The following is a 20,282-nucleotide window of genomic DNA, read 5'->3' on the forward strand; positions in this document are numbered from 1 at the left end:
GGACACCCTTTTAGCTCAGTAATGAAGTTACCTCCGAGGTTCACCCTTCAGCCAGAGGTTAGACAGGTCCATAAAACAAAACAAGACTAAATGGCCACACCAACTCAGGGGCAAGGACAAGAAGGCAGGAGGGGACAGGAAAACTGGTAACGGGGAACCCAAGTTCAAGAAGAGAGGAGTGTTGACATGTCGTGGGGTTGGCAACCAATGTCACAAAACTATACGCGTATTGTTTAATGAGAAACTAGTTTGCTCTGTAAACCTTCATCTAAAATACAAGAAAAATAAGTAAATAAAAAGAGTTCTCATGATTACAGAGTTTGTGGCGTCAATTACCTGTTGCCCGAAAGAAAATACAGTTCCTATTATTTCACATTTTTCTGAAAAGCTATAATATTTGTAAATAGGGGATGATAGTTTAATTGGAGCCAGTCTCATAAAATGCACCTCTGCTAAGTCGGCAATGGCTGGCAATGGTTTCAAGCTGCAGTTAACAGGGAACAGATTCCTTCCCTTCTCTAAAGAGAGTTTGAATCAGCTGCCTCCTATTTACCCCCAATATCAGCATCTTTACTGAGAACTTCATGAAGTCTTGTCCAGACTACTGTACTACGCTCCCAGCTGGGGTGCCAGCTCTGTTCTTTCCACTTCACAATCACTCCGATACAGCATCGACGGAGCAATGTTCCCACATTTCAGCAAAGTGCATGCCACTGTCCGTCGAAAATCTTCACCAAAAAAAAAAAAAAAAAAAAACCATTGCCATCGACTTGATTCTGCCCTATAGGGTTTCCAAGGAGCAGCTGGTGGATTGGAACTGCTGACCTTTTGGTTAGCAGCCGAGCTCTTAACCACAGCACCACTAGGGCTCCCAAAAGCCTGCAACAGGGTGGGCCTACCTTTTCAAGTTCCTAGACTTCCCTTCACCAAATGTTCTCTATACTTCCCGTATCTGTGACTCTGTTTATATGTTTCCTCCTCCTGGAATACCTTATTCCATAAAAAACTTACCCATTCTTCAAGACCTACTTATAGTAAATGCCAATTCTCGTTTAAAGTATTTACCGATTCTTCTAGCAAGAAGCTGAACTCATATAATACCTTTCTCTTGAATGGTAGCTACTTAACACCTTCTGCCGTATATTCTGGTCTCTTCACACACGTTCTCTCTGCCCCTGACTACGCAGTTCCTGGGGATCCGATGCATGCCCTACTTATCTTTGTAGCTCTCAGAGATTAAAAAAAAAAAAAAGGAAATCTCCATAGCTGCTGAAGAAGTTAGTGAGTGAATACTACATTTCAGTATTAAACTATGGGTCGAAAAGCTCAGAAACTGCCAAAGTTTAAGAGTTCTTTGTAAATCTTATTTATTATTCATTTTGGGCAAATTGCTTAAGCTCTGTGATTCAGTTTTCTCTTATGGATTTATTTTTGGAGTAAGGGATTCTAGTAAATTTTTCTACTCACTTGATGGCTGTAAAGCGCTATGTGATATAAATGTTAGAGAAGAGGGAAACCTTTGACTTAGTGGATCGCGGTAAACATTGTCATAAGATAAATGTGTTCCAGATTTGACTACTGTATTGCTAAGAAAATTCTATATGTGAAATTCAGAATGTGCAAAAGTGATATAATTTGCATTTAAGAGTCTAAAGATTCAGCACAATAACAGTGGCTTCAGAATTTATTATTATACAGTGTTTATATTCTCAAGAGGAGAAGTCAGATTTCTTAAGATACCATAGACACCACCTTGGGAATGCCACCATAATTGTCTGTCATGGTTTGGGGACCACTAAAGGTGTCCTGTGCAAGATACAGGCTACAATGTTTTCTTAAAATATGAAAATGTCCAATAAGCCATAATCCTTAGAAGATTTGTGAACTTTGGACACATTCCAGATTGATTTCCTATGCTCTATAACCACTGGGAATTTTCAGCTGCAGAGCATTAACCCATTTAGGATACTAGGGTGATCTATCAGTGCAGTATTTTAATAGCCATAAGAATTTTAAAAGACAAAGCTTGAGAAAATTTGTTCCATAATCAGAGAAACTAACTATAATGGATTTGTAATATTAGCAAACATTTAGACTAATGGAACATTAAAAGATCTTAGTCTTACATAATATTAAATATTAATGTCTCTTCTGTCAGTTCCATTGCCAGAAAATAGAACTTTTAAGTAGTTCTGACCAACTATAAATACAGTGATTTAATCTGATTAGATTTTTAAAAACTGCTTGAAAAGTCTATGCTAGCTATAAAAGAATTTTCCCATCTTTGTCCACAAATACCAGTTTAAGAAGAAAAACAGAGAGGGTTATAACTCTCTAAAGAATACTTTCTATGACGTTCTTTTCTCTTGACACATAAATCCTTCCGCTGAGGTCACAGGAAGAGTATATTTATAGAGAAATTAAAACTATTAGACTCGATATCTATTATATGCATTTGAAATCTTTATTTTGCCGTAGTATTCACCACTCTGTTAACCTTCCTGATACTGTTTCATGCCAGGAGTTCATTCATCGGTGAGAAAATCGAGGAAAGTTCGAATCAAGGAAATCATGTAACCGCTATGTTACATACTCTAATGCTGTTCTCTTCTCTTTACATGTCTTTCTTCAAAATATATAAACACGCAGCTTAGTCTGCACCATTCAAATGGTCTAGGCTGAAACAAATGTAAATATTGTCTCTCTGTTTATCCACAGAATTACTTCTCTGGCATAGTTGTGGAGTATAACACAGTCTCACTGCCGATCACGATTCTGTTTTCAGAGTGATTAATTACAGAATTACTCCTTGGAAAGCAAGGGCGTAACAACAAACTCAGAAACCATGCTTTGCCCTGATAGTCTTTACATCCATTTTTGAAAAGCTTATGTGTGACTTTCTTTACCAATTTAAATATGCTCATAATTTGGGAAAAATCAAGAAAGCTATTCTATCCCCATGGTTCCTGAACCGAGTGCTGGAAGTTCAAGACTGGAAAAAGCATGTGTAACCTGATAACAAAACCTGTCGCCCCAAATACCCTCCGACGCGCTCACTAGTACTTGCCATTTACCTTATGCCATGAGACTTATAATTGAAACAGGCAAACAACAGATCAGAGACGATGAGGTCTAGTGCAGTAGTTCCCAAAGTTGGCATGGGTACTGCTGGCATTATACAAGATGGTTTTAGGGTGTGCACCAATGAACAGTTCTTATTTTAATAGATATTCATTTTTAAAGTGCACTAGAAAAAATATAACTAGCAAATAAAACTCATTACTACTTTAACAGTTATTATTCTTTGGGTACATTGATGTAGTAGCTGCAACAATGAACTGAAACTTACCAACGATCGTGAAGATAGCACAGGACTGGGCGACATTTTGTTCTGTTATACCTAAGCTCACCATGAGTCAGAGATGACTCCGTGGCAACTCACAACAACAACAAACAATTCTTTGGGTCAAGTTTCCTTTTTATATAAATTTAAAGAAAAATATTCAGTAAATATATTGTGGGTGCTATTGACAAAAATCGCAATGGAGGCGTGGGATGCCCCGGTGAGTGGATGAGTGAGATGTAAAGGATACAGGTTCTGGTTGCATATTTGCCCCTGACTCGCTGCATGACCTCAGCTATGTCGCTGTCTCTTTGGGCATCTCTCCTTATCTACAAGAAGAAGGTTGAGGTGACCACAAAAGTCTACCCAGTGCTGTCACTATTCTATGACGTTGTGCTCTTGCCAAATGCCATTACAAGGAACATCAATCTCTGCAAAATGAAAGCAAGCATTCCAAAGTTATGCACAAGACGGGATCACTTAAACTAGTCAGGAAATCAGTGGACTTGTGCGGTAATTTTTTGAGTTAAAACCCTCTACTGGTAGATTAGACTGAGCCCTTGAAATATTGGAGATAAACTTGATTTTGCTTAATAACTTAATTTTTTTCCAAGTACTTTTGGATTCTCTCATTAATAAGCTAGCCAAATAGCAGAGAGTTTTGTGTGCCATGTTTTATGTGTTTCTATCATTTTGGTCTGGGACTAGGAAGGCTGGATGTCCATGATACAGTCAGATGGAGGATTAAGTAATGTCTGTCTTAAAACAAAAATACGCTTCTATCGGACGGAGAAAAAAAATAATCAAACACTAGCTTAAGGTAAAGACTTGGGTTTTAAGAAACGGGAGGAACCTGAAGCTTTTAGCTACAAAACAGCTGATCTGATTTCTGGCTTTACTTTGTCACTCTGAAAATCGAATCCATGTTAACCAGTTGCCTAGTTTCAAGGGTAATAAAATTTGAATCTCAAATTAGCTCTCTGTGCCTTTATTAAATTGTCTTGATTTAGTTCTCTTTCTATCAGCTGCAGAATACAAGTTCAAATCAAAGCCTACCTCCTAGTACCAAAAAACATTCCAAGCAGAAAATCTATACCAAGTGATATTGTCATGGCCAAGCTCTCCATTTTCTAAAATAATCTTGTAGTATGAAAAGCAAACTACGTTTCCTTGAATTAGTGTTACTGTCCCTTTTTCTAGTCTAGAAGGTCCCCACCCTCTGAAAACATAGGGAAGGTTGTCTTCCTGAAGGCCATCTATCATTACTTCCGACCTAGCCTAAAAAGTTAATTAGATCGTGAGGTGAAAAAAAAAAGAAGCTTTTGATGATAACGATGAACTCTCTGAATATTTGAACAAAGCATTTTGGAAATTATCTAATTAAGGACTAAAGTACTTTCTTTTTTTATTTGGAATACTTACTATATCTATTTAATCTATTCAGCAAAACAATGAATGAACAAACACCAACAAAACCAATACAATCTTCTTTTTTTTTTTTTTTTGTAGAAATACACCTGCTTGAAATGTGCAAGAAAATGAAAAAGACCCTATGGGTGAGAATTTTTAGCTGTGATCTCTAAAAGGACATATTTATACAGCACATCTAAACATATACAATACAGAAGACACAGACAATGTACAATTGGCCTCTAGGCTACCAACAACTTGATTCTCTGTTGCAATTTCAAAGGCCCCTTAGAAAATGTGACTTCATAATTTCCTAGTTTTTTACATTTTTCTTCCTCTTGGCGTTGTTAAAAATACCTATAGGCATGCATTTTAACCCCCATTCTTGATCTGTGACAGTAATTCCATCTTCATCCTCCTCAGTTACAGGGAGTCTATGGTACTCCGTGAAAGGCTGTGCACGCCGTGTGGACCTGTCCCTGGCCTCCTGACTTGGGGTCAATCATTGCCGACTCAGCCTCCTCCAAAGAATGGCAGCCTGTCTTTGTCTGGTCTCATTTCCTGAAGATGTGCGACCCCTGGGAGGATTTGGTTGAGGGAAGACAGGCAAACCTGAGCTGCCCATCCTCTTGGGCTTCTCTGGGGAAACGGTGGGTTTTGACACTGGTTGCAGGCTGGGGATTTTGATTCCTTTTTTAGAGTTCGCTCTTGCAAGGCTTTTCTCTCCGTGATTACTGACTGCTGCAGCAGAGAAGGTTAGGTTGCCCTGGCTGAGGGAACACGGTGACAACGGTAAACTTCCACTGAGCTTCCTCAGCTCCAGGAGCTGTTCTCTGGCTTGACTCAAAGCCTCCGTCAGTTCGAAGCGTTCTTCACACTCTCTACGCACTGTCTCCTGAAGAACAGTGTTCTGAAAATAGAAAACAAAATCAAAAAACACTTCGAACAGTGTACCTAAATGAATAGTTATAGGCGATCTAAATTGAGAAGTGAACTGGAAATTAGGGGTCTGTGTTCTTTGACTGCCTCTGCAGACACTCTACCATATGGGACAGACAAGTCAGAAACGCAATTTGTGAAGCTAGAAAGAACTTTAGGCAAGCATGTGGTTCAACCCTTGAAGTTTTCAGAAGAGGAACCAAGAACAAGAGAGACTGAGTGACCTACCTAGGGTCACCCAGTTGGTGGTGGTGGGGCTGAAACCCAGGACTTCTAAAGCCTGCTTCAGTGGGGTTTCAAATGCTCTGTGCCTTGTGTCTCAGACTGTATGTCCTGCACATATGACGTCTAATAGTTAATGTTTGTAGGGTCATTATGTATGTTATTCTATAGTTGCCTCTAAGTCTGAAGATACAGACTGAAATACATAAGACAAACAGGTAAAACTGCTTTAATTTCGAAATTATAGCATTTAAATCATAAAATCAGTTACTTTATATGATGCTTTCTAAAAGGAACTTAAATACTTTGGCAATTTTATTTTGTAAGATAATATTCCAAAGGTAAAGAACATCTGCTTTTAACTCCATTCAGCAATCACTTATCAAGTTACTAAAACTACAGCGCATACAGTTCTTGCCCTCAAGAAGCCTGCAGTCTCGTAAGTTTAAGCAGAGCTTCCTTTTATGTCTCCAGTAGAATCTGAACCCAAGGGCGGAAGCTGTGGGGTTTAACATAGGAAAGAACTTTTTAACAGACCTGTCAGAGGACACCCTAATGGTTCAATCTCACTTGAAAGGGATGTATGAGAGGAAATTTAGGCTTCAAATGTGTGACCGGACTAGAGATCATCAATGCCCCTTTAAATTCTGAGAGTCTACATTTCTAGTTGAGGAGTTACCCATCTCTGATCTATGGAATTCACTCAATATTAATTTAAGGCCCATGGTAAGAAATAGGTCTTGGATTTTCCCAAAATCTTGACACTCATCTCTGCAGGATGTCTTTCTCCAGGGACTGGTCCCTCCTGATAACATGTCCAAAGTATGTGAGACGAAGGCTTACCATCCTTGCCTCTAAGGAGCTGTATTTCTTCCAAGACAGATTATTTGTTCAATCTTCTGACAGTCCATGGTATATTCAATATTCTTCATTAACACCATAATTAAAAGGCATCAATTCTTCTTTGGTCTTCGTATTCATTATCCAGCTTTTGCATGCATATGAGGTGATTAAAAACACCGTGGCTTGGGTCAGGAGCACCTTAGTCCTTAAAGTGACATTTTTGCTTTCTAACACTTTAAAGAGGTCTTTTGCAGCAGAGTTGCCCAATGCAATGGGTCGTTTGATTTCTTGACTGCTGCTTCCAAGTTCATTGATTGTGGATCCAAGTAAAATGAAATCCTTGACAACTTCAATCTTTTCTCCATTTATCATAATGTTGCCTATTGATCCAATTGTGAGGGTTTTTGTTTTCTTTATGTTGAGGTGCAATCCACACTGAAGGTTGTGGTCTTTGATCTTCATCAGAAAGTGCTTCAAGTCCTCTTCACTTTCAGCAAGTAAGGTTGTGTCATCTGCATATTGCAGGTTGTTAATGAGTCTTCCTCCAGTCCTGGTGCCCCATTTTTCTTCATATAGTCCAGCTTCTCAGATTATTTGCTCAGTACACAGAGCGAATAAGTATGGTGAAAGGATACCCTGATGCACACATTTCCTGACTTTAAACCACAGAGTATCTCCTCGTTCTGTTCAAATGACTGCCTCTTGGTCTATGTACAAATTCCTCATGAGCACAACCAAGTGTTTTGGAATTGCCATTCTTCACAACATTATCCATAATTTGTTATGATCCACACCGTCAAATGCCTTTGCACAGTAAATAAAACACTGGTAAACATCTTTCTGGTATTCTCTGCTTTCAGTCAGGATCCATCTGACACCAGCAATGATATCCCTTGTTCCACCTCCTCTTCTGAATACAGCTTGAACTTCTGGAATTTCTCTGTCAGTGTACTGCTGCAACTATTTGTGAATGATCTTCAGCAAAATTTTACTTGTGTGTGATATTAATGATATTGTTTGATAATTTCAGCATTCAGCTGGATCACCTGTCTTTGGAATGGGCACAAATTTCTCGGCATAGAGGAGTGACCACCTCCAGCACTACATCCATTTGTTGAAACATCTCAATTGGTATTCCATCAATTCCTGGAGCCTTGTTTTTTGCCAATGCCTTCAGTGCAGCTTGGACTTCTTCCTTCAGTACCATCGGTTCTTGATCATATGCTACCTCCCCAAAAAGTTGAAGGTCGGCCAATTCTTTTTGGTTCAGTGACTCTGTATTCCTTCCATCTTCTTTTGATGCTTCCTGCATCATTTAATATTTTCCCCATAGAATCCTTCAGTACTACAACTTGAGGCTTGAATTTTTTCTTCAGTTCTTTCTGCTTGAGAAATGCTGAGTGTGTTCTTCCCTTTTGGTTTTCTAACTCCAGGGCTTTGCACATTTCATTATAATACTTTACTTTGTCTTCTTGAGCTGCTCTTTGAAATCTTCTGTTCAGCTGTTTTATGTCATCACTTCTTGCGTTTGCTTTAGCTACTCTACTTTCAAGAGCAAGTTTCGAAGTCTCTTCTGATATCCATTTTGGTCTTTTCTTTCTTTCCTGTCTTTTTAACGACCTCTCGCTTTCTTCATGTATGATATCCTTGATGTCTTTCCACAGTTCATATGGTCTTTGGTTATTAGTGTTCAGTGCCTCAAATCCGTTCTTGAGATGGTCTCTAAATTCAGGTAGAATATACTCAAGTTTGTATTTTGGCTCTCATGGATTTGTTTTAATTTTCTTCAGCTTCAACTTGAACTTGCATATGAGTCGTTGATGGTCTGGGTCTGTTCCGCAGTCGGCCCCTGGCTTTGTTCTGGCTGATGATATTGAGCTTTTCCATCATCTCTTTCTACAGATGTAGTCGATTTGATTCCTGTGCATTCCATCTGGCGAGGTCCATGTGTATAGTTTCTGTTTATGTTGTTGAAGAAAGGTATTTGCGATGAAGAATTCATTGTTCTTGGAAAAATCTACCATGCGATCTCTGGCATTGTTTCCATCACCAAGGCCATATTTTCCAACTACTGATCCTTCTTTGTTTCCAACTTTCGCATTCCAATCACCAGTAATTATCAGTGCATCTTGATAGCATGTTTGATCAATTTCAGACTGTAGAAGTTGGTAAAAATCTTCAATTTCTTCATTTTTAACCTTAGTGTTTGGTGCGTACTTTTGAATAACAGTCACATTAACTGGTCTTCCTTGTAGGTGTATGGATATTTTCCTGTCACTGACAGCACTGTACTTCAGGATAGATCTGGAAATGTTCTTTTTGACAATACATGTGACACTATTCCTCTTCAATCTGTCATTTCTGGTATAGTAGACTATATGATTGTCTGATTCAAAATGGCCAATACCAGTCTATTTCAGCTCACTAATGGCTAGGATAGCAATCTTTATGTGCTCCATTTCATTCTTCATGATTTTCAATTTTCCTAGATTCATACTTCATAATTCCATGTCCTGATTATTAATGGATGTTTGCAGCTGTTCTCATTTTGAGTCACGCCACATCAGAAAATGAAGGTCCTGAAAGCTTGACTCCATCCATGTCATTAAGGTTGACTCTACTTTGAGGAGGCAGCTCTTCCCCAGTCATCTTTTGAGTGCCTTCCAACCCAAGGGGCTCATCTTCCAGCACTATATCAGACAATGTTCCGCTACTATTCATAAGGTTTTCACTGTCCAGTTCTTTCAGAAGCAGAGCATCAGGTCCTTCTTCCTAGTCTTCGTCTGGAAGCTCTGCTGAAACCTGCCCACAGTGGGTGACCCTGCTGGTATTTGAGATACTGGTGGCGTAGCTTCCAGTATCACAGTGACATGCAAGCCATCACAGTATGACAAACTGACAGATGCGTGGTAGCATATATGTGGAGAGAGATTTATTTCAAGGAAACAACTCACACAGTTGTGGAGGATGGCAAGTCCCAAATCCATGGGTCAGGCATCAGGCTGGAGGCTTCTCCTGACTCATGTGGTTGCAGGGGCTGATGAAACCAAATTGGCAGGTCAGATCGCAGGCTGCTGGCTCACAGGGCTGTGAGAGCTGGTGAATTCCAAAATCTGCAGGTCAAACATCAGGCTGCTGACTCATGTCCCAAGAACTGGAGGTTCAAGGATGACGAATTGGATGCAGGATCAAGAGAGGGCAAGCTTTGCCAGAACATCCATATATATTGGATGCAGGCCACACTCCAAAGGAAACTCCCCTTTCAATTGATTGGCTGCTCACATCGGATCACAAAATGGAGGATGATTACATAATACCTGCCAAACCACTGAGAATCGTGGCCTAGCCAACTTGACACATAACCTTAACCATCACAGTTCCTAAAACATTGAAGCAGTACAAAACAGTAAGATATTTCCATCTGATTTTGCCCACATTTTCTAAACTCTATCAACCTAAACTTTCTTTAAAAAAGAAATTAATGCATCGTGTTTCTTGTTTAGACTAAGCTGGCATAATGTGTTGAAGTGATTGTATTTAAGTGGCTTTCAATAAATATAAAAATACTCCTGATTAAGAAAACTATGAGAAAGAGTTCATTTTATTTTAATATGTAAAAGAAGAAATGGTTAGCAGTGAATAATGGGGTCAGTAAATTGATCACCCAAGTAATAGGTGCAACAATATGGGAGGGTGAAATGCCAGATAATGTGATGAGAAAAGCTCTCCTGGAAAGAGAAATAAAATTCTATCCATTTCCAAAACTAAATCCAAGTCTCAAAGGAAAGGAGTATTGCTCTAAAGAAAACATCTGTAAAGCAAATCACTTCAAAGCTATTTCAGGCAAGTGACATTCTGCTAACAGAGAAAATGAAAAGGCAGAGAGAAGCAAAAGCTGTCCCCGCAGCAAACACAGTGGCAGCACACTGCCATTAGACTCCAGGCTGCACTTGGGAGGAGCTGCTGGTTGCTCTTGGTGTGGGAGTCGCTGATCTGGAACTCATCCCTCTTCAAAGCTGTTAGCTTTCAGGATAAAGCATTAATTATCTTTCTTCTATTACTTCCCAAACTAGGATGACCTTCTGAACTAAAAACAGGATCCAAAGTTAAAAACCAAAAAAAAAAAACCCACTGCCTTCGAGTTGATTCCGATTTATTAGGACCCCCACAGGGTTTCCAAGGCTGTAAATCTCTGTGGAAGCAGACTGCCACATCTTTCTTCCCAGGAGCTGCTGCTGGTTTCAAACCACTGACCATTCGATTAGCAGTCAGTCACCTTAACCACTGCACCACCAGGGCTTCTGGATCCAAAGTTGGAATTTCTGTATTTGTTGTTGCCACAAATACAATGAAGTGTTGGGGGAATCTCATCATACATGTATCTCCTCCGCCACCGTCACCGTCCCCTCGGAAACGGTGATTATAACTCAGCTTTGGGCAACAGACAGTTCTTACGCTAATTTCTCAGTCGTGGGGACAAAAAATGGAAAGGGAAAGCAGTCAAGTTTAGAGGATTGCTATTTCGGTGGTGGAGTGTGTGTGACGGGGCATGACAAGAGGACACGTGGATGTGGCCAGAGTCAGCTGCACATGGGTGGAAAATTCCAGCGCACGTGGAAAAGAATCATCCCCTCGCCGTTACATTGTTGTCAGCAATTTAGGCACAACATCTTTCTGGGCAACAGGAAGATTGGGTTGTTGTAGAATCTTAATATGTGTGTTCACTGAACAATATGGAAAACTTTTTAAGATAAAATACGCTCAGTAAGATTGAAAAACACAGGCAAACAAGAGAATAGTCAGCGAAGCCGTGGCATTTTAAATGTTTTGGATACAATTATCTTTGGCCATATTTTAGCATGGTGAAATAACATCATTGGATTGCAACTAAGCTGGAAGAGGGAGGCATCAGCCAGGGGAAGCAGGGGCAGTGGGCTTGCCAGGTAGAGTGAGCAGTGAGAGCAGACACCTGGCCGTTAGCGGGAAAGAGGCACAGCTTCGACCACACGGGGCCCAGTGTGACTCAAGGGCAGACCGTACAAGGGAGCGAGCAGGGCCAGACCAAGAAGCACTTTGGTGACATATTAATACTAGAGTTTTGACTTAATCCCGAGGGCGACAGGGAATCATTAAAAGGTTTATTTCAAGCAGGGGGCTGGCATGGTCAAATTTGCATTAAAAGAAGATACCTTTGCCAGCTCTGTGGAAACTGTCTCGGAGGGGACCAAGATGGGAGGACGGGAAGACAGCAGGAGCCTGATGTTTTCATGGAGGTTCCTTCCGCTCTGCAGATGGGTGGAAAGCAGCATCTATAGATATCTCTGCAACATTTTCAGATGAAGGCCACTTTGAATGGGCTTAAAATACGGCTTAATTGTACTCCCACTGGGTAGGTAAATGTCAAAATGAAAACATAAATTATCTCACCATCTGTTTGGAATCCCTAACATTAAAATATAGCCAATTTCCCTGCTTTTTGAGATGTAAGAATGGTTTATTTTTATGTTTGTTTTCATGTTCATCCTTAGAGACAGCTAGGTTTCTTCAATTCCAAAAACAGTGGAAGGACTGAGACAGAGAAGTCTCTGCCGGGTTACTTGATCGTTCTGAAGGTGAGAATCCCATGTGCAATGGGATGCAGCTGTATTTGGTATCATTCGGGGGGAACATGCCAGGAAAGCAAATACTCAGTGAAGAATAAGCACAGATGGAAGGGTAAGACAGTACACAGTACTGGGGAAGCCAGCACAGCTTGTCCAAGGCAAGGTCATGGAAGCTCCACAGACACCTCCAAACTCCCTGAGGGACTGAATTGCTTGGCTGAGGGCTGTAGGGACCATGGTCTCAGGGAACATCTAGCTCAATTGGCATAACATAGTTTAAAAAGAAAATGTTCTACATTCTACTTTGGTGAGTAGCATCTGGGGTCTTAAAAGCCTGTGAGTGGCCATCTATGATACTCCACTGGTCTCACCCCTTCGGGAGCAAGGAAGAATGAAAAAAACTAAAGATGCAAGGGAATGATTAATCCAAAGGACTAATGGACCACATCTACCATGGCCTCCACCAAAATGAGTCCAGGACAACCAGATGGTGCCCAGCTACCACCACTGACTGCTCTGATAGGGATCACAATAGAGAGTCCCAGACAGAGCTGGAGAAAACTGTAGGAAAAATTCTAACTCACAAAAAAGGACCAGACTTACTGGCCTGACAGAGACTAGAGAAACACCAAGAGTATGGCCCCCGGACACCCTTTTAGCTCAGTAATGAAGTCACTACCGAGGTTCACCCTTCAGCCAGAGGTTAGACAGACCCATAAAACAAAATGAGACTAAAGGGGCACAACAGCCCAGGGGCAAGGGCTAGAAGGCAGGAGGGGACAGGAAAGCTGGTAATAAGGAACCCAAGGTCGAGTAGAGAGAGTGTTGACATGTCATTGGGTTGTTAACCAATGTCATAAAACAATATCTGTACTAACTATTTAATGAGAAACTAGTCTGTTCTGTAAACCTTCATCTAAAGTGCAATTTTTAAAAGGAGAAAAATTTAGACCTAAGTAATGGTTAAAAAAAAAAAGAAAAGAAAAGAATAAGCACAGATGGGCGGCTTTGTTCCTGCTTTGTGTGCAGAACATCAGAACTAGTGATGGAATTATCAGATTACATGGTTTCCACCAACTGTAACTAGTCGTATCTCAGAGAGAATGGATTGCTAGTTAGGAGTACGCTAGGTGGGGAGCTGAGGTAACAGAATCTCTGTGGAAAAGGCATGGGAACCAGAAGGATGAGTAAGCGATGCGCCCAACTCCCATTGTAACTAATTTCAGCTAATCTGAGCAGCCCCAAACACAGCAGAGTGGAAATGGCCCTTTGGTATGGCAGCAATGAGAATCTGAATAAATTTCCAGGGAAGAAGTAAGATGCATGTCAGGCAGATTGTTTTTAAAATTATATTTCCATGCTTGCAAACACAATGGGTACTGTGAAAACAACTATGGCAGACGGATCAAAACAGAGGCTGTAGGAACAGAGGGCAATAATCTCCATCCCTCGAACTGCTATCCTTCATGAACAGATTTTTCAGGATGGGAAGGGCCCATGACAATACAGCGTTCAAGATTTACTTTTCTAATTCAATAATCCAACTTTAATTAAGATTTAATTAGTGTTCCTTAAACAAAACAAAAACAATTTCTCCATATTTCTTCTCATTCTGTCCATGTTCTGGCTCTCAACAGCAGCTAACAAAAACAGCAAATAGTCTGCGTCAGCACTGACTGGGTCTCCAACATGTTAAAACGCAAAGTCTCGCCTGGATTTCTTTCTCCACAGTTGGACAGCCCCAGCCGGAGCCTCCTCTGCTACATGCCCTAAGGCTAAGCTTCTCAGACCTCTGCTCATCTTCCCCAGTTCACCCAGCCTCCCTGCCAACCCCCTGTGGGGTCAGAGGATACAGGACTTGTCCCCTTCACCCCCTTATGCTTTGGTAAGACTCAGATGTTCCAATTTATCATGCCTCAAAGTTGATGTCATGGATTGAATAGTGTTCCCTCAAAATGTGTGTCAACTCAGCTAGGCCATTATTCCCAGCACTGGGTGGTTGTCCTCCATTTTGTGATCTGATATAATTTTCTTATGTGTTGTAAATCCTAACCTCCGTGATGTAATGAGGCAGGATTACAGGCAGTTATGTTAATGAGGCAGGATATAATCTACAGGATTAGCTTGTATCTTGAGTCAATCTCTTTTGAGATACAAAAGAGAGAAGCAAGCAGAGAGACACAGGGATCGCCTATCACCAATAATGAAGAACCAGGAGCAGAGTGCGTCCTTTGGACTCAGGTTCCTTTCTCTGAGAAGCTCCTAGACCAGGGAAAGATTGACGACAAGGACCTTCCCCAGAGCCGACAGTGAGAGAAAGCCTTCCCCTGGAGGTGGCACCTCCTAGACTGTGAGAAAATAAATTTCTGTTTGTTAAAGCCATCCACTTGTGGTATTTCTGTTATAGCAGCACTAGATAACTAAGACAGTTGAGAACCACTCGTTTGGTAATTTACTAACTGGTACTTTGGTTTCTCCATTCTCATGGATGAAATTACCAGAGAAGTGTATTTTCTCAGTTTTGATTTAATATACAAACACAGTTAACACATACAGTATTCCAAAACTAAGCAAGTACCTCTTTCAAATAAGCTATTTGTGGTTGAAATGTCATGTATTCCTAAATCTTAGGGCTAACCTAGATCCATCCTTGCCAGATTTATCAGTAAACTTTCCAGAGTAAATGGGTCTTTCTCTCTCAATAAATTTTACATTTGGAAATGATTGAAAAGCACCAAAAAAACTTGCAAATCATCCGTGACCCCAGTATTTTTAAAAAGTATATAAGAAGTGAAACCCTGCCCACATCTTCCTACCCACCCCCAATAGTGACCACTGTTAACAGTCTGGAGCAAATCCTTCTTTGACTTTTTCTTACCATCTCTCTCTCTCCGTATCTGAAACCCTACAGAGACACGCGTGTACTCTTTTTTTTTTTTTTAAATAAGAACAGATCCACGCTTTGTGTGAAGTTCTTGCTGTTTTGTATTCTTTCTAACGACTCTATATACATTATTCCACTGCATGCATATTAAAAAAGCATTCTCCTAGGATGAACATTAATGTTGTATCTATTTTTTGTTATCAGGAACAATGCTGCATATATATTTAAGTACTTATCATTCCTTGAAGGGGGGTTAACCCTGGGAGGTGGTGAAGGAGAGCATCTGAGAATCTATCTGCTGCTTTTAGGACTTTCAAACAGTCCTGTTTTCAGGCCCACTCTCCCAATTTCAAAGGCATCTGGTGTCTGTAATTCCCGAGTGTTCCCAGCGTTACATCACGTAATAAAGCATACTCCTTTCTGTGTCTCCCTGCCCACCTCCCGCAGGTGCTACCTTTCAGTATACCTTCCTCTGCTGAGTCAGTTATCGCCCACCCACTTGCTTTCTCTTTCCTAAAATTCCGTCGGCAGCTTTTTCATCTAGGCCTGCTCCTCCCGTCCCCCTTGTCCTTATGAATGTATTCATTTTTTATTATTTTACTGTCATTTTAGTGGTTTTTTTGGATGAAGGAGAGATAAACATATGTATTCCAGCTTCCATGTTTAACCAAGAGCATCCCTTTCTATGTTTGAATCCCATCGCCATCAGACGGCTACAGGAATTAGTAGAATTTAAAACTTCTGCCCCTTTGTTTTCCTTACTAGAGTCTGGAAACAACAAAAACATTGAACTCTCTGTTCTGGTTTTTCTCCACCTTCTTCAAGGTGGCTGTCCAGGGGCTGTTTTTGGAATTGACTACATTCTTCCTCTGGATCACAATGAGGCCCCTAAAAGTGGGGCCTAACTCTCCTGACAGGACTCACTTGGAAGGGAAATCGGCAGCAAGAAGCAGGGGATCCATTTCAACCTGGTTTCCAGCGATAACGTCCTATTACGTGATAAAAGATAATGCCCCATTAAGTGATAAGGACATATTAACTCTGTTTTCTCACTCCCTTTTTCTTTTATTTTAGCGTTCTAATTGTGTGTGTGTGTGCGTGGCCGTTTCCCTACCAAGACTTTCCAGGGCCTTCTTCACACTTGGGTTTTCAGTAGAGTGCCGTCTGGCGTTTTCTTTCTGCTCGCTGCACAGGGCCTTTTTTTCTGCGCTGCTCTCGGTAACCCCGCCCCACTGAGGAGCCCCGTTCGCCCCTTGGCCCTGAAGAAACTCTGGCTTCCTCTGTCCTCAAAAGCTGTCTCCACACAATGAAAAACAAAGGCCACCCACTCCTTGGCCTCTTGGAAGAGAGCAGGGCTTTCCTGCCCTTAATCAGCCTCCTTATCAGCCCATCACTTTATCTTCATCCTAATGGGAATGTGCTGGCCACGTGAATGCAGTGTTGTTTCTCCAGAATCTGAGAAATGTCGAGTGTCTGGAGTGCATAATCAAAAACACGGTGCTTTTTTACTTTAAATGCTATAAGCTCCATTCTTTCTGGTTCTTAAGTTCTATCATTTTATTGGCTTGTTTTCTGTTTTGTAAGAATACTCTGGACTTGGGTTTAACCAGAGAAGCATCCTTATTAACTCTTTCAGTTCAGTTCTAATTATTTAGCTTTGAGGTGATATTTTGTTAACTTCTAATAGAAAATCTAGTCTACCCCCTACAAGGAAATCTCTTTATTTTGAGGAGGATCCCTTTCTCCTCCCTAGCAATGATCCATGATCTTTCATATACTAACCCAGTGTCTTGTATCTTTCAAAAAAAAATCCACATAAAAAAAAACAAACTAAAACCTCACCACTAAGCAGCTTCCTTTCACAGCTAATGAGCAGGAAAAGCCATAAGTGTGCCTCTTTTTGTCTGAAAGGAGCCCGAGTGGCGCAGTGGTTAAGAGCTTGGCTGCTCACCAAAAGGTCGGCAGTTCGAATCCACTAGCCTCTCCTTGGAAACCCTGCAGGGGCAGTTCTACTCTGTCCTATAGGGTCCCTATGTGTCAGATAGACTCAATGGCAACGGGTTGGTTGGTTGGTTGGTTGATTTGTCTGAAAAAGAAATTCTCTTCACCTTTAGTCTGTTTCCCTTGCCAAGCTTATCTCTAGAAGCCCTGTGAATGGCACCTCTAAGATGAACCCGAATGGTCAGTGCCTCCGGATATTCACACACTTACATCATCCCTTCACTTTGAGTCTGGTTTGGACTTATTCACCCATTTGTAACAAAAGAATGCAGTAGAAGCAATGGAACGTCACTTCTGAGGTTAGGTTACAAAAAGACTGTAGCTTCCATCTCAAGCATCCCCTCTCCCTCTCGATTACTTCCTTAACCTGAGGGCAGCCAGCTGCCATGCTGTGCACTGCCGTAGGGAGGGGTCCACGTGGCTAGGAGCTGAGGAAGGCCTCTGGTCAATAGCAAGGTACTGAGGCTCTCTGTCCAACAACCACAAGGTAAGAAATCCTGCCAACGACCACGCAGGGGAGCCCAGAAGCTGATCCTTCCCTGGTCCAGCCTTTAGATGAGACCACAGCCTCCACGGGACACCCTGTCAGCAACCTCATGAGAGAGGGCCCTTGAGTCTGAGGCCTCAGCCAACCACACCCAGATTCCTGACCCACAGAAACTGGGAAATAATACATATTTGTTGTTTTAAACCGATAAATTTTGGGGGTCATTTGTTACACAGCAATAGTAACTAATACAGGCCCTTGGGGCCAATTTTCTAGCTTTTAATCTATGCTTTTTATATGCTGTTTCTATTTGTCACTCTTCATTTAAGTAATTGATTTAATACCCATGCAAGGTTTTCTTAAATTCCTCTTTGAGAACAGGGAATGGTGGTCATCAGTCTTGCTCATAAATGTGTCTCCAGCGTCTAGAACAGTGCCTGGCACCCAGACAGATGCTCAGTATGTATTTACTAAATTTAAAACCTAAGACTAGGAATCTTTAGATATTCATGTCCAATTGTTTTCACATTAAATCTTTGCCAAAGAAAATTTAGGGCACTTGCTGCTCACCTCTAAGATAATATATTACTAAATTTTGTCTTTTTCTATTTGTCCTAGTTGATAAATTACTTCTCATTTTCTATATTGTCATTTCTTTTGGGATTTAACAGTTAGAAAACCAACTTCCAGACAACACGGTGCTATAGTCAGAAGCACCACACTGACCCTCTGCAGCAAAGATCAGAAAAACTAAGTCAAACAGAATCACACGTCAGTCCTGAAACCCTAAGCATCAATTGAGGAGATAAAGAACTCAGCTAAGCACCAAATGGAATAAGAAACTGACAGAGAACAGAGAGCGAGGAGAGATACATACAGAAGTCCCCTATCAGCTACCGCAGCACGGATCCACCATCTTGGACTCCTATCAGAAATAAGTGAACAGAGGGTATGGGAAAGCAGCTTCATGGAGCTTCCAGCAGGAAACAGAACAACCGGTAACCAGCGATATAGGCTTTCCCACCCCCCACCCTTCTTCACCCCCACTTAGCCTCCTCTGCTTCCTGCAGCCACAGTCTCTTGGCCAGGAAGCACAAGCTTCACCCTGGTGTCACTTGGATTCCGCCCGCCCTCACTGGCCAGCTCCCTGAGTGCGTTTTGTTGGCTGCTGGTGTTGCTTTTTTCCACTTCTTTAGATTTCTTCCTTACTTCCCACCACCTCCCCCTCATTTCTCTTAAATATCTGGCTCTGTGCGCCATCTTTGCTTCTTCCTGAAAGGCTGTGAAACTGCTTCCCGGCCTGTGCCACCATGCTGGTGGGACCTCCAGGGCTTTTTTGTTTGTTTGCTCTGATTTGTTCTGTTTTGATTTGTTTGTTTTCTTTTTCTATTCTCGGCTTGGGAGCCCCTTGTAGCCAGGCAGTACCACGTGGCTTGGAAGCTCTTCCCTTACTCTGTGCAGATTCACAGGGACATCCCTGGGGGCATTTCTTTTTTCTTGTTTTTTTTTTGTTTGTTTGTTTCTTTGTTTTGTTTTGTTTTCTCTCTTGTTCCCTTTTTGCCTTTCTTCATTTCCAGTTTCTCAATTTATTCATTTTTTTCTTTTACCCTTTTTCTTTTTTTTTTTTTCATTTTTGTTTTTCCCCATTTCTCAGTCTCTCATCTCTCCACTCCAATAGCAAGCTCGCTTAGCACTCCTTTTGGTTTGTGTGTATGTTTTTGGCTCCTGTCCCTCTCTCCACTCTCTCATCTTTCCCATACCCATCTTAGCTCCACACATCATAGTTTACCCCTTCCTTCCTGCCTACCATGCACTGAACATCACAGTTCCAAGCAGCACAGGCACTGTGCTGATTCCTGGTCCACACTGTCAGCCTTGGTACGTGCCACGAACAACCCATCCCAGAAACTCCCCTTCAGCTGGACCTGCCCTGCTGTACTGTACCTGAGTGACTGACCCTGCCCATTGGAGAAGGAGGTGAAAATTATCGTGTCCACAGACGAGCAAACAACAAAGAACGCACAGTCCGTCTGCTCAGACATAACTAAATAAAACAAAAAACAGGATGTAACAAACAAATCTACAATCAATAAACAAGGAAAATAACCACTGAATGCCCCACAGACAGCAAACAATATCTGAACATTTACAAAAACAGGACAGGATGGTGCCAGTAGGTGTTCAAAATAAAACACAAGATGACCTTCCAGTAGAAGAAAAGGCACTAGACCTAACTGATAGGGAATTCAAATCTCTAATATTCAGAATTATACAAAGTTGAAGCAAAAAGCAGACAAAAATGAGGAAAAAATAGATAAATCCATGGAAAATACAGACCAAAAAATGGAAGAATTCAAGAAAATAATACAGGAACGAAATGCTAAAATAAATTCACAAGTAGAAATCATACAAAAAGAACAATTAGAAATCCAAAAGATAAACAACAAGATTTCAGAAATGGACAGCATCTTAGGAGCGCTGAGGAGCAAGTTTGAAATGACGGAAGACAGTATCAGTGAAATTGAAGACAAACACTTGGATACAACTCTG

The 20,282-nt window shown here is 41.2% G+C and overlaps 1 protein-coding gene across 1 annotated transcript in view; it reads right to left on the minus strand.

The window, feature by feature from the left end:
- Window positions 1–4,865: 4,865 nt before the first annotated feature.
- Window positions 4,866–20,282, minus strand: part of LEKR1 (leucine, glutamate and lysine rich 1) — a 190,739-nt gene continuing 175,322 nt past the window's right edge. The window contains exon 13 of the mRNA XM_012556355.2: window positions 4,866–5,663. Within this exon, the coding sequence (XP_012411809.2) occupies window positions 5,256–5,663 (408 nt within the window). The 3' untranslated portion in view covers window positions 4,866–5,255. The remainder of the gene's footprint in view (window positions 5,664–20,282) is intronic.

The sequence above is a fragment of the Trichechus manatus genome, unplaced genomic scaffold (genome assembly GCF_000243295.1).
Source record: "Trichechus manatus latirostris isolate Lorelei unplaced genomic scaffold, TriManLat1.0 scaffold00062, whole genome shotgun sequence".
In the NCBI taxonomy this organism is placed as follows: domain Eukaryota; kingdom Metazoa; phylum Chordata; class Mammalia; order Sirenia; family Trichechidae; genus Trichechus; species Trichechus manatus.